Raw genomic sequence first — 12,776 nt, 5'->3', positions numbered from 1 at the left:
CTTTGCTTATTCAGGGCTTCTTTCCATTCCAAATGAAACTAGAGATTACCTTTTCCATCTCCTTGAAGAATGGGATTGGTATTTGTATTGGGATTTTTTGCATGTTTTCTAAAGTGACAAATGCATAATTTATATATTTTTACTGTATCTAAGTGCGTATGTTGTTGCTGTGTGCCATGGAGTCGGAACTGACCCACAGCAGGTTCTCAGAGGCAGTCAATCACGTGGGAGGAGATTACCCATCCTTCTCGTGCAGACCAGCTGGTGGATTCGAACTGTGTGCCCTTGGGAATGCAGCACAGCTTTTTACCACTTGGCCACTGGAGCTCTCTGTGTGTGTGTGTGTGTGTGTGTGTGTGTGTGTGGCGTGCTACTACTTAAATTAAAAAAGAATACCCAGGTATGCTTATATTGTTGTTGAGTATCGTCAAATTAAAAGCAACCCATAGCTGGCATTCCTCCAGCAGGTTTCCAGAGGCTATAAATTGCACAGGAAGAGACTGCCTATCTTTCTCCTGTAAACAGCTGGTGGATGTGCCTTTGAGTTGGCAGCACAACGCCTTACCACTAAGCCACAAGAGCCCCTCTATATGCTTTTAGATGCACAAGATATCTAGAATGTTACATAAGAACTTCCAACGATGTTTCTTCTGAAAGGAAGTGAGTCAGTGGGGGAAGCAGTGGACACACTCACTTTTCATTCTCTATCCTCTGTAACTTCTGAGTTTTGTATCATGACATTGTCCCTTCTAAAAGGTTAATAATAGACAAACCAACTTGAAACCATTATATTGTTGTTTTTGTTGTGTACCATTGAGTCAGAACCAACCCATAGCTGACCCTCCAGTGGATTTTCAGAGGCAAGAGCCTCTTAGTGTGGGAGGAGACTGCCCATCTTTCTCCTGTGGAGCAATTGGTAGATTTGAACCAGGATTGCAGCACAGCTTCTTGCCAATGGCCACCAGTGCTCTGTGAAACCATGGTATCATCTTACTAAATTTGGTTCTTTTTTTTAAATTTTTTTTTTATTTGATTCTTCGGCTAAGACAGCAGAAGAGATGATTTATTGTGCACGTGACATCCAACCACAACTAAGCAGAGTTAGTCCAGAATATCATAGGTCCAGGGCAACAGATCAAAAGGGCCTGGTTTCGAAGGAGGAAAGCGGGCCTCTCAGGTGTTCATGGCGATTGAATGGCTATAGATGTTCTAGATCCCTTGAGTTAGAAGTTCTAGACAGGAGCATGCAGTCCAGTTTGTATCAGCATCCCCAGCCTGTGGCGTCTGCACACGCTCACGTCTACTTGGACCGCTGCCTCATCTTTCTTCTTTTACGCTTCAGCCTGCGCATTCGCTTTTTCCTCCACTTGGCCCTCATGGTTCGGAGGTCTCGAACAAGATGGCGCTAAAGTGGAAAGCTAAATTTGGTTCTTAAACTCTGTGTTCATCTAGGCAACTGTTGTAGGATCCGGTTTGACTTCTTCAAGCCTCACCTCACAAAACCATAAGCCCTGGTGAATCTGGTCCCCAGAACCTCTCACTGGCCAAACTCACCCCAAGCTTCTTACCCTTGCCTTCTTTACTCTATTCAACTACTTCCTTTCCCACATGGTTTCTAGCATGTCTTCCTTTCACTAATGCCTTCACTTCACTCCTTTTCTACAACACTAAGCACTGCTCCTCCAGCTTGGTTTTTTCACTTCTTTCTGTAACCATAATTTATGATCTCCCCTTAAAAAGCTGCCTTCAGCAGCCTAGGACATAATCCATGTCTTCTTTCTTTCCCTCAGTCCCCACCTCTTCAAACAGGCTGCCTCAGGCAAGGGCCTCTTCTACTACATCTGCCCCAACAAGCATGGATGGACATTTTATGAACTGAAGCCAATTCCAGAAGCAACAGCCTAGAAGCCTAGGAAGCAACTGTAATTACAGGTCTTAGATGAGGATGACGTGTACAAAAGCCAATCAAGTGGAAAGTTATTTCCTCTTGATTAAGAACAAATTGTCACCAGAAGGTTTCTAATCTCTGCAAACAGATTTCTCACCTAATTCCTTATTTGTTTTTCTCTTCTGCATCTTATGTAGAAAATGTGCTTCTACAGCAGTAAACTAGCTTACTTACAGTGTAGGAGTCTCACCTCTTTTAAGAGCAGGGACCGTGTAATACATTGTTATTGTTGTCATGTGCCATCAAGTGACATAATATGTACATATAGGGTTGTCATAGTGCCCGATGTACAACAGCCCTAAACCCTGCTCTATCTTGTGCCAACCTTAATGTCTCTGACACACCTACCTCCATTACCCCACTCAATGAATCAATCCATCTCATCGAGAGCCTTCCTCTCCTGTGCTGTCCCTCCACCCTCCCAAGCATGACATCCCTCTCCAAGGACTGGTCCCACCTTGCAACATGTCCAAAGTATGTCAGATGAAGATTCAGAATCTTTGCCTCCAAGGAGCAGCCTGGTCTCACCCTCTCTAGGACAAACCTGTTTGTTCTCCTGGCAGTCTATGGTATAAGCACTACTCTTCCCCAGCACCAAAGCTCAAAGGCATCAATTTTCCTTCTATCAAGCCTAGTCATTGTCCAGCTTTTTAATGCATAGCAAGTAATTGTGAAGACTATGACCTGCATCAGGCGCACCTTACTTTCCAGACTGATATTGTTGCATAAATATATAATATATTCCCTATGCCTATTTTAGTTCCTTAGGGAGTTCCGGTGGCTTAGTGGTAAAAAGATGTGCTGTCAACTCAAAGGCACGTTGTTCACAGGAGAAAGATAGGCAATCTCCTCCTGTACAATTAACTGCCTCTGAAAACCTGCTAGAGGGTCAGCTGCGGGTCGGTTCCAACATGACAGTACATGAAAACAATCTCAGTTCCTAGCATAGGAACCACTCGCAATACACTTGTTAAATAAATGAATTTTAAAAATACGCTTTAAATAATCAGGGGCGGGGAGGGGAACAGTCATTATAAAGCTGTAGAGGAGGGCATGATCTGACAGCTTCATCCAATCTCTGAAGGCACCCACCGCAGTCCAGCCCGGATGATTTAGCTGAGCCATCAAGGCCATCTAGTGGCAGAACAGCTCAGTCACTGCTTTAGTGGCTGCCACCACCACTAGCCAACCAGTCAATCCCGCCCCACGGGGACCTGACAAAGTAAAATCATGCTGTGCAACTTTTCAGTGGCTGACTCTTCAGAAGTAGACTACCAGGCCTTTTTTCTGAGGCACCTCGGGGCCGACTCAAATGGCCAAATTTCTGTTTAGCAGCAGGGTTCATTGCACATCTGAATCACCTAGGAGTCTCAGCAGGTTAAAACTCAAAAGACGGGAACTGTCTAGAACCAAGCCATAGCTGACCCTCCAGCAGCTCTTCTGAAGCTGTATATGACACCAGAGAAGATCGTCCATCTTTTGCCCATGGAGCACCAGGGGGATTCGATCTCTAGGCACCACCCTTGCTTGGATCAGTGCAAGTCCCCGTGGACTATGCCACCAGAGCACCCCTCTCAGTGTGAGGAATCCTCAAGGATTAATAGAATTTTGTTTGGTTTGTCTCCTTTTCCTTCTAGTGAAATTAAAATTTAGAAATGATAGCAAACATTTTTCAAATCTGCCACTGGAAGAATTTTCTTTGCCATTTCTGAGATTCATTCATCCTTGTTTATTGTGGTATTCATAATTTCAGGAAAGTGCATTATCTAGAAGAGTGGTCTTCAAAAAAGTTTCATTGTGTGTGGATTCAATAATATAACTAGGCATATGTCTTTTTTAAAAAATCAGATATACTGCACCATAAAAAATAATTGGGAACAAAATTCACCTCTGTTGTTCAACTTTTAAAGCCAAGTAATAGACAGGTATATAAGGTGAACAAGAGTCCAGAAGAAATATTTGTTCCTTAGAATAATAATCATGTAAGGACTAAAGAGTAGCATTTGTCTAAGAACAAAGCTCAGAAGTTAGGAAGAAGTAGGATGGAAGGATAAGTGAAAATGAGAAACAGAAAGAGGCAGTGGGAAGGCTGAGACTGAATAGTGGGTACTGTAATTAATGTTATAAAACAAAATGTGTGTGAGTGGCTGAATGAAAATCCAATTTGCTCTGTAAACTTTTACTCCAACCACAGCAGAAATTTTAAGGGAAAAAAATGCAAAAAAGAATTATGGAGAAGAATGGAGTGAGGGGCCAAGAGACAGGAGCTAGGAAGTTCTTGGGAAAGCTGGGGAAGGGGAATGGCAACAAAGATGGGCCAAGTCTGGGGAAAAGGAGTCAGGTTTGTCCTGTACTTGTCAAAGTTGACGTCCAGCATGCCTGCCTTCTCCAGGCTGATGCGTAACAACGGGGTGTCCAGCCGCCGGATGCAATCCTTGTCCAGGGTTGTCGTCCACTCTTCAAAGGTTCTTCGAACCAGTTCGTCAATGGCCTGAACCATCTGCTGGTAGGTGTGAACACTCTCCTCCCCAGTGCCAATATGGGGCAGGAAGTGAGCACTAGAGAGACACTGAGGGGAGGAACCAAGGTGAAAAGGACCACCTGGGCAGGCCAGCAGGTACGTGGGCACCCCCATACACACACACACACATGCTGCCCCACACGCCACCCCGAGTTCCCTGCTCTGAGAGGTAAGACCCCAATCGCCTGCTGCTAAGGAAAGTGACTGATTCAGAGGATACAGATGGACAGTGAAGCCAAAAAGAGAGGTGGGAGAAACAGACCAAGGCACACTGAGAGAGTCACAATGAAGAGTTTGAGTCCTTGAGATTCAGCTCAAGGATGAACAGCTGAAACAAAGGGAGTTACAGGAGGTTAAGAGTTCAGAGGTTCAATGTTCAAACCTGTATACACAGGCTTTCCTTGCCTTCAAACTTAGTCTACTGGCACTTAACAAGTCCAAGTTCCTGCAGGCTGCCTTGTTACAGAACCAACTAGGTGACAGCAGGTCAGGACCTCCATAGTTTAAAAATCTACATTCTCAAAAGTGAATAATTTTTATTTGCTTAATTTTTGTTGGTTTTTCCAGGAAGATCAGGTCCTACAAGGTCCTTGCCTGTCCAGCTCTCTGGACCATGAAGTCATATATTACTTTTCTGCTGACTCAATTCCTCCTCAACTTCACCTTGACATGTAATTCACCGCAGCTACCAGATCTCGGGCCCAAAGCCATGGCCTACTTCACAAAGGTGAATCTGCCACCCCCCTTGGCCCAGCTTCCTCTCTGAGAAGGAAGATTGTCTAGGGGAACTCTGGATGGACCACCATCCCAGACAGGACAGGGCCCAGCCTGCAAGTCCCACAAACGCCAATGAGGACTTTTTTCTTCTTTTACACAAACTTGGCACTTACATTCATTACTCTATCAAGGCGCCGCCGAAGGATCCTCACTGAGTGTGCGTGGCCGGAATAATGGGGCATGTAGGGCTCCAGCTGCGGCAATTTCTTGTTTAACTCACGGTTTACCAGGGCCAGTTCATTGTTGAACAGCATGTAGAGATCCACCGCCTTTTTGTCATAGGTTCGCTTTATAGCCTACGGGAGGAGAGGAGGACATACCTGGAGATGCCGCCTCCCTCCAGTCACTTCTACCTCCTCATCCTAGAAGAAGGCTGACCCTCTCCCATAGGAACCACACCCCAGAGTGCTCTGCAAACTAGGGCCACAGAGGAAGAAGAGGTGCTGGGCACTCAGGACATGGGACAAAGCACATGTGAAAGTGAAATAGAGTCTGGAAACATCAGGAAGATGGAAAAGGAGGCAAAAGAGAGACGAGGTCTGAGGGAGCGGCGGGCAAGCTGCACCTCACGGGTCGCAAGCCTGTGGAAAGTGTCCAGCAGCAGAACGCCATGCTCCACGTCGCGCACCAGCTCAAAGGCCGAGGTGATCAAATTCTGCGTCATCACCTCCAGGTCCTTGACTCCAGCACGGAATCTGTACCATTGGAGAAGCATGTTGAAGTGTGAGTACCCTCATTAACCCCTAAGAATATCCCCGTACAGAGTAATTCATGTGTTTTATTCCAAGGGTTTCCTTGTTTTTGTGTACTATCCAGTCAGAATCAACCCACAGCTGAACATCCAGCGCATTTTGAGAAGCTGAAAATCGCACACAGGCAAAGCAGCTGGTAGATTCGAACTGCATACCACTGCGTTAGCAGCACAGTTTCTTATCACTAAGCCACCAGAGCTCCTTAAAGGATTCCTAGGGGCCAGATATTTGACTGAGTGCTTTGCACGCATCTGTTCATTTAATCCACAGATCAACTCAATGAGATGGGTTCTATGATTAACCTCATTTTATAGGAAACAGGTGTGGGCTGACAGACACCAGGCCCAAGTCATAGTACGTGACAGAACCAGGATTTAAACCTTGAAAGTCTAATTCAAAATCTAAAGGCTAATTTTAATCTTTATGTTAATTTCCAGGGATATTTTAATTTCACTAACCTGCTCCCTCTCTCTCTCCCTCCCCTCACTCCTTCCCACATCTGATGCCATTCCAGCCCTTTCTATACTCTCTGCTCTTCTCATTTCCTGCCCTCCCCATAACCCTGGGTTCTCTCACTTATTGTAGTCATCATGCCAAGATGTGTTCTTGACATCCAGGATGCCCCCTCCAACGGCCCGCAGCACGTGCAGGTGTTTAGAAAAGATGTCCTCAATTTCCAGCATGTTTCGTGTTATCTGTGGCCCTTGGGCACCAAAGAAGCAAGGAAGGGGGCCCTGCTTGCCATCTTCCCAGCGGGCAAAGCGGTACTGACAGTCACAGACCTAAAAGCAACTCTGTGTGAGTGAGGGTTCCTGCTCGCCCTTCTCAACTTCAAAGTTCTGGCCTCTTTGGCTTCAGCTTAAAAGTCTCTTAAACCTAGGGAGGATCAGCCAGACGATGGGCTTACTGGGACCAATTTGAGTGAAATGTGAAGGCAGTTATAACAGACAAAAAACCTTCAAGAGCAGCCATTACAAAGGGGTCAGTTCTGTGTTTGGTCCCTTAATAGAAACCTCTGCCCCATCTCTCTGGCTCCAGATGGGAGCCTGCAGGGTTTTCTGTTGGTTTTGATTCTCTGCCCCTGTTGGTCTCCGCACCTCAATGAGGTCCTTGCAGCGTTGCACAAAAGCATCAACCTGAGCAAATATGCTAGTCTGGTCCAGGACCCAGCCCCGGCTGGAGAACCTGTGTCAGGAGAAAGATCAACTGAGTCAGGAAGGAGGGACAAGCACTAGGTATCAGGTTGCCCATGGAAAGCTAGAACCCTGAGTGCTGGGTTTAGGGGAGCCTTCGAAAACCACACACACACACACACACACCCCCCAGAAGCTTCCCTGAATGCTGAAGGAAGAAATGCAAAGTCAGAAAAACCAGAAAGGAGATAGTAAATATAGAACCGAATTTTGGGGTCAAGATATGAGGAAGAGACCCAGCAGGCTTCCTGCTTTCAGTGAAAGTTTATGAGAATCGGTAGACCTAAGGTTAGGAGCTAGAATAACTGTCCAGGAAGAAAACTTGACCCACCATAGAAATTCTTAAGCCTAGCAAAATATCAGTCATATATTTAGAAGAAAGAAAAGTAGGGGTGCTCAAGTGAAAGGAGCTGGTGAGATACCCCCCACCCCAGGAATGGTTAGGCCCACTCTGAGGGTTTAGGGTGTTAAGGGGACGTGTCGTACTGGGTATGCATCTGAACGGCCCGCAGGTAGTGATCTTTCCAGGCATGACAACAGGCAATGCAGCCCTGCAGATTCTCCTTGCTGGAGGTGACGTAGCCCTCGAAGATTCGGTCCAGGGAGATGGCATGGCAGCATAGGCGGATGATCTCATTGCTCATCTGCAGGCCGTCCCAGCAGCCTCAGCTCTCACCCTTAGTTATCCCAGCCCCTGCCACCCCCGCTGCTGTCCCCCTCCGCAACACACCTCGGGTCTCTGCCTCCTACTCTCTGACTCTTGGTCACTCACCTCTATCCACCTCTGCCTCCTTATCCCTCCTCAGCACCATGCTACAGCTCTACTTTTCCACTGAGCTCTCAGCTCTGCCCCTTCCAGTCTTTGGCCTGGCATTACCCCCCCAAAAATGCATGACACCCTGTTCCTCAAGATCCTGGGCCCCTTTCCTAAGTGTATCTCCCCTCTCATCATTTTAGTGTTCATCTTTGAACGTGAAAACAAGAAAGTCTTCCTCCCTCTGTGTATCTCGGCCCAGCAGTGGGCCAACCTGCCTGCTTCCCCTGTTCTAACAGCTCTTAAGGTTTTTCTTTCTGCAGGAGCACCTTCTCTCTGGGAACAAGGTCCAGCTGACAGGACCTCAGAGAACAACTAAAGCTCAGGATGCAAGGGCGGTCCTCACTCCCTTTTTACCCACTGATCTTCTGTTAAGTTGCAATTTGTCAACTTAGCTACACCTACAAGCCCTCTCCCTCACCCTCTGTCCACACGCACCTTTCGGAAGAGTGAGGTGAGCCTCTCCCGAGTATTGTAGTAGGGAGAGTTGACCCAGATGATACGGATGAGGCTGATCAACTTGGGGAGTTTATTAGAAATGTCCTTAGGCTGCATGAAAGCCAATTCCTGGTAAGGTTCCTTCAAGATTGACAAAAAGGTCAGGTTTGACTGTGCTTGATGAGAACCATCCTGGAAGGAAAGAAAAATAAACAGCAGACTTATCCATTGGGAAGATATTTGTCTCTAATTGAATTTCCGAGTTTACACACAGTGGGAGGACTTGATAGCTGTGGATCACATGACAAGATGTTCCTCCTGCTCTTCCCCAGGCTCTCCACACAGCCTTATCCTCACCTGGGTTCTTAGACTTTTGCCTCTATCTGTGTGTGGTTCAAGGTCCCTAATTACTGAGCGTGAAGTTTCACTTTTGTTACAAAAAGAAGTCTTCCATCTCTGAATTCTGCAGCTCACTCTTCTCTGTTCAGGCACTAATATAATCAGCATTCCATAATACATCTAATCTACACACAAGTGTTGACTGTGACTTTCTCAAATGAACTACATGGTTCAGTCTTTGATCCCATGTTTGTTGTTGTTGTTGATACTGTTGAGTCGTAGACGACTCATAGCGACCCTATGAACAAACAGCCTGAGCACTGTTCGCACATAGAGTTTCCAGAGACAAGCCATTTCGGAAGTGGATGCCACTCCCATGTTAGCTAATATTTCTATTTTGTATGAAGTCTAGTCTTCTTAGCTGGAGCATGGTGGTTGGGATCACAGAGGATGCTCAATGTATATTTGTTGATTAGGGATTTGGCACTCCCTAATTAAACTAAACCTTAGGAACTCTGTCTTTTACGACTTCCATACTTTCTCACAAGGCCAAATGCAAGCTTAGAGTGGCTCACTGTGTGATACTGCTGAAGACACTGGTTCCTTCCTCTTAGCCTTCTACATCATCCTAAATGTTCCCTACCTGCTAACCCTCCGTCCATGGATGTACTCACAAACCTGGATTTGCTGGGCCAGCTTCGTAAAGGGGGCTAAGTAGGATGACTTGGCAAGGTGCAGAATGTTCTCGATGTGTTTGACTCCTTCCTTCACCAGCTGCTTACTGATGCCAGACAGGTCCATACATCGGTTACGCCAGAACTCAATCTCCTCCAGAGGACCCAAATTTTCTCCTGTCTCCACAGTCTCCTGAGCACTAAGTACCTCTTTGATCTGCCGGGTCCAGTGGATCATGGAGGCTGTAGAGTAGAAAGCAAAGCCTCTGTGTGTCTTTATGCTGCTCCCACTCTGTCCTTCCATCCCACACACAGCACTTCGAACCCAAAGGCAGGCAGCCTCCTCTACTTGCTGCAGGGATTCCTACTGGACCCTGGCAGTGCCCACCACTCACTCTCCAGCCGCTGAACCAGCTCCTTGTCCTTCACCACCACCTCAGGCTTCATATTCATGCCTTCTGTGGGTATGTAGAGAACTGTGTGTCCTTCCAGTTTGTACCGAGTGTCTAAGGAAAGGAAAGATTCAAGGAAGTTCACAAAGGTGGATAAGTAAGTGATGTACCAGTTCCAACACTTCAAAAAGGCAGATGAGGGAAGGTATCTGCATTCTTTTTTGTTGTTGTTACGAGTAAAAAAATTCAAAACAACTATGAGATATCATCCCACCCCTGCAGGAATAGCAAAGTTCAACAGAGCATCAAACAACAAATGCTGGCAAGGTGGTGGAGAAATTGGAAACCTCCTTACTCACTGTTGGTGGGAGTGAGTGTAAAACAGTGCAACCACTATGGAAGGCAGCATGGTGCTTTCTCAAAAAGTTGGAAATAGAAATACCAGTTGACCCAGCAATTCCACTACTGGGAATATACCCCAAAGAGACCAAAACTTCCACCCAAACAAGATATATGCATGCCTCTGTTTATTGCTGCATTGTTCACAATAGGAAAGAGTTGGAAACAACCCAAGTGCCCATCAACAAACAAATGGATAGAGAAGCTGTGGTATAGTCATACAATTAAATACTACACAGCACTGAAAAACAAGGAACTCATAAAATATTATACAAAATGTGTGACCCTGGAGAACACTATGCTGAGTGAAATATTTCAGTCACAAAAAGACAAATACTACATAATGCTACTGTTTTAAAACAGGACTGACATGGGGGTTGGGGGAGAAAGTGAAGAAATTGTGTAACAACTAAAGAATTTTTTTTTCAAAGAAAAAAGTGAACTGGGGCGAGTAGGGTGGAAAATGTGCAACAATGAATGAATGGAAATCCAAGTCCTCCATAAACTTTCATTAAAATATCAATTTTAAAAAATTTTAAAAATAAAAAAGTAAAAAAAATTACAAAAAACAAGAGAAACCTTACAGAGGAAGAAGAAGATATCACCCTACAGTAAGCGTCCTTAACACACTCTACTATTATGCATGCACATCCCTCTCTAAGGGGCCCCCATGCTTTCACTTCCCTTTTCCCGCTGTAATATCCACCTTGACCAGGTCTGATCAAGACCTTTTACAGCAGAAAACTGTTTTCAGTCAAAGGCAGATTCGGCACCTTGTTCCACTCATTCAGCAAACACACAGTGAATACCTCCCAAGAGCATCACTAGGTCACCGGGGATGCAGGCCATGTGGATTGACACTTTTAGAGGAGGTAACACCAGTATAACTGTCTATAGAATATGTGTGCAGTGCTGCAGTAGAAATGCAATGTTTTTATAAAAATATCTTCTGTAGTGTGTTATGACAACAGTTTTTAATAAGCATAGCCTTACATTTATCAATACACCTACAATATTAATTTACTTTTTGAAACTTCTAATTCTCTTCAATCAGAACTGTCATTATCACCCAATTACAGTGGTGCTTCAGATCACATGGTCTCACCTACATGTAAGAGCCAATGTATTAGATACACGTTATTCTATACAATGTATTCGAATACATGTTTCTACATGTATTAGAAACCAATGGTTTTTTATTTCTTTTTTAAAAATTGTGATTTTGACAAAAGTTTACAGAAAAGTTGGATTATCATTCATTCATTGTTGCACATTTTTCTCCTTCCCTTTCCTTTTCCCCTTCCCCCAGGAAACCAATGTTTTTACAGTCACTGATTATGTCAAATTTTCTAGTATTTTAGTTACAATATTGAGGCTCTTAGTATTTGTGAACTTACAGGAGTAACTCTTTTGAGAATGACTTAGTAATTAAAAGAAAAAGAGAAAAAATTAAGTGCTTCCTATTATTAATAATGTTGCAATAATGTTGTAATGCAATATGCAACAGTTTTACAAAGCTATCTTGTGGTATTAATATAATTTAATAAATAATTCTTTTTTAAAGACACTCATTTGGTGGCTGCAGCCTCTAATTTAAAGCAGCTGGGACCGGAAAGATAAGCCTTTTTGATCAACAGTTGTGTGAAACACTAGCAGCAAAGATTCACCAGTGACTTCCATGAGACCTTAATATTCACATCTGGGTCGCCAAAAGGTTACTGCACCATACTAGCTATAAATATCAGCCAGAACACTCTCCTAGGTTCATGTTCTGCCACATCTATGCAGGCTTCAACTGGATCTGGTAGTATGATATTCATATGTATGGTTTGCTATTAGAGGTACAACACTAAATTTTGTATTTGTTATGCACTTGTCTGTCAGTTTGCTGTACCAAAGTAATTTGAGGGTTGCTGTAATGCTGAAAGCTATGCCACCTGTGTGTTAAATGCCACCAGAGTCACGCATGGTGGACAGGTTTTAGCAGAGCTCCAAGAGCAAGACAAATTAGGAAGCAGGATTGGATATCCACTTCTAAAATAGCCGGTCTTTGGAAACCCTATGAACAGTAAAGGAACACAGATAGTTATAGTAATAGAGGTAGAACCTAGATTGGAAGTCAATCAAAACGAGGAAAAATAGCAGGAAACATCCTTTAATAATTGGAACATGGAATGTACGAAGTATGAATGTTGGAAAACTAGAAGCTGTGAAAAATAAAATTCAACACATGAACATCAACATTCTAGACATTAGTGAGATGAGATGGACTAGCTTTGGCCACTTTGAATCAGATAATCACATGTTATACTATGCTGGGAATGAAAAACAGGCAAACAAAAACACAATGGTGTTACATTCATAGTGAAAAAGACAATTTCAAGTTCTATCCCGAAGTACAATGCTGTGAGTGATGTTGTTGTTGCTATGTGCTGTCGAGTCATTTGCGACTCATAGCGACCCTATGTACAACAGCCCTAAACCGTGCTCTATCCCGTGCCAATCTCATTGCCTCTGACACACCCATCC

General features: G+C 44.4%; 1 protein-coding gene across 1 annotated transcript in view; it reads right to left on the bottom strand.

The window, feature by feature from the left end:
• Window positions 1-12,776, bottom strand: part of DNAH2 (dynein, axonemal, heavy chain 2) — a 252,966-nt gene that overhangs the window by 171,339 nt on the left and 68,851 nt on the right. The window contains exons 7-13 of the mRNA XM_006899178.1: window positions 9,852-9,962; window positions 9,461-9,699; window positions 8,444-8,635; window positions 6,575-6,780; window positions 5,812-5,941; window positions 5,360-5,542; window positions 4,303-4,517 (exon numbers count right to left, since the gene is read on the bottom strand). Of these exons, the coding sequence (XP_006899240.1) occupies window positions 4,303-4,517; window positions 5,360-5,542; window positions 5,812-5,941; window positions 6,575-6,780; window positions 8,444-8,635; window positions 9,461-9,699; window positions 9,852-9,962 (1,276 nt within the window). The remainder of the gene's footprint in view (window positions 1-4,302; window positions 4,518-5,359; window positions 5,543-5,811; window positions 5,942-6,574; window positions 6,781-8,443; window positions 8,636-9,460; window positions 9,700-9,851; window positions 9,963-12,776) is intronic.

This window comes from Elephantulus edwardii, unplaced genomic scaffold, assembly GCF_000299155.1.
Source record: "Elephantulus edwardii isolate Elephantulus edwardi_28Jun2011 unplaced genomic scaffold, EleEdw1.0 scaffold00246, whole genome shotgun sequence".
NCBI lineage: Eukaryota > Metazoa > Chordata > Mammalia > Macroscelidea > Macroscelididae > Elephantulus > Elephantulus edwardii.
The sequence above is the reverse complement of the archived record's forward strand: the minus strand, read 5'-3'. Positions and strand labels throughout refer to the sequence as shown.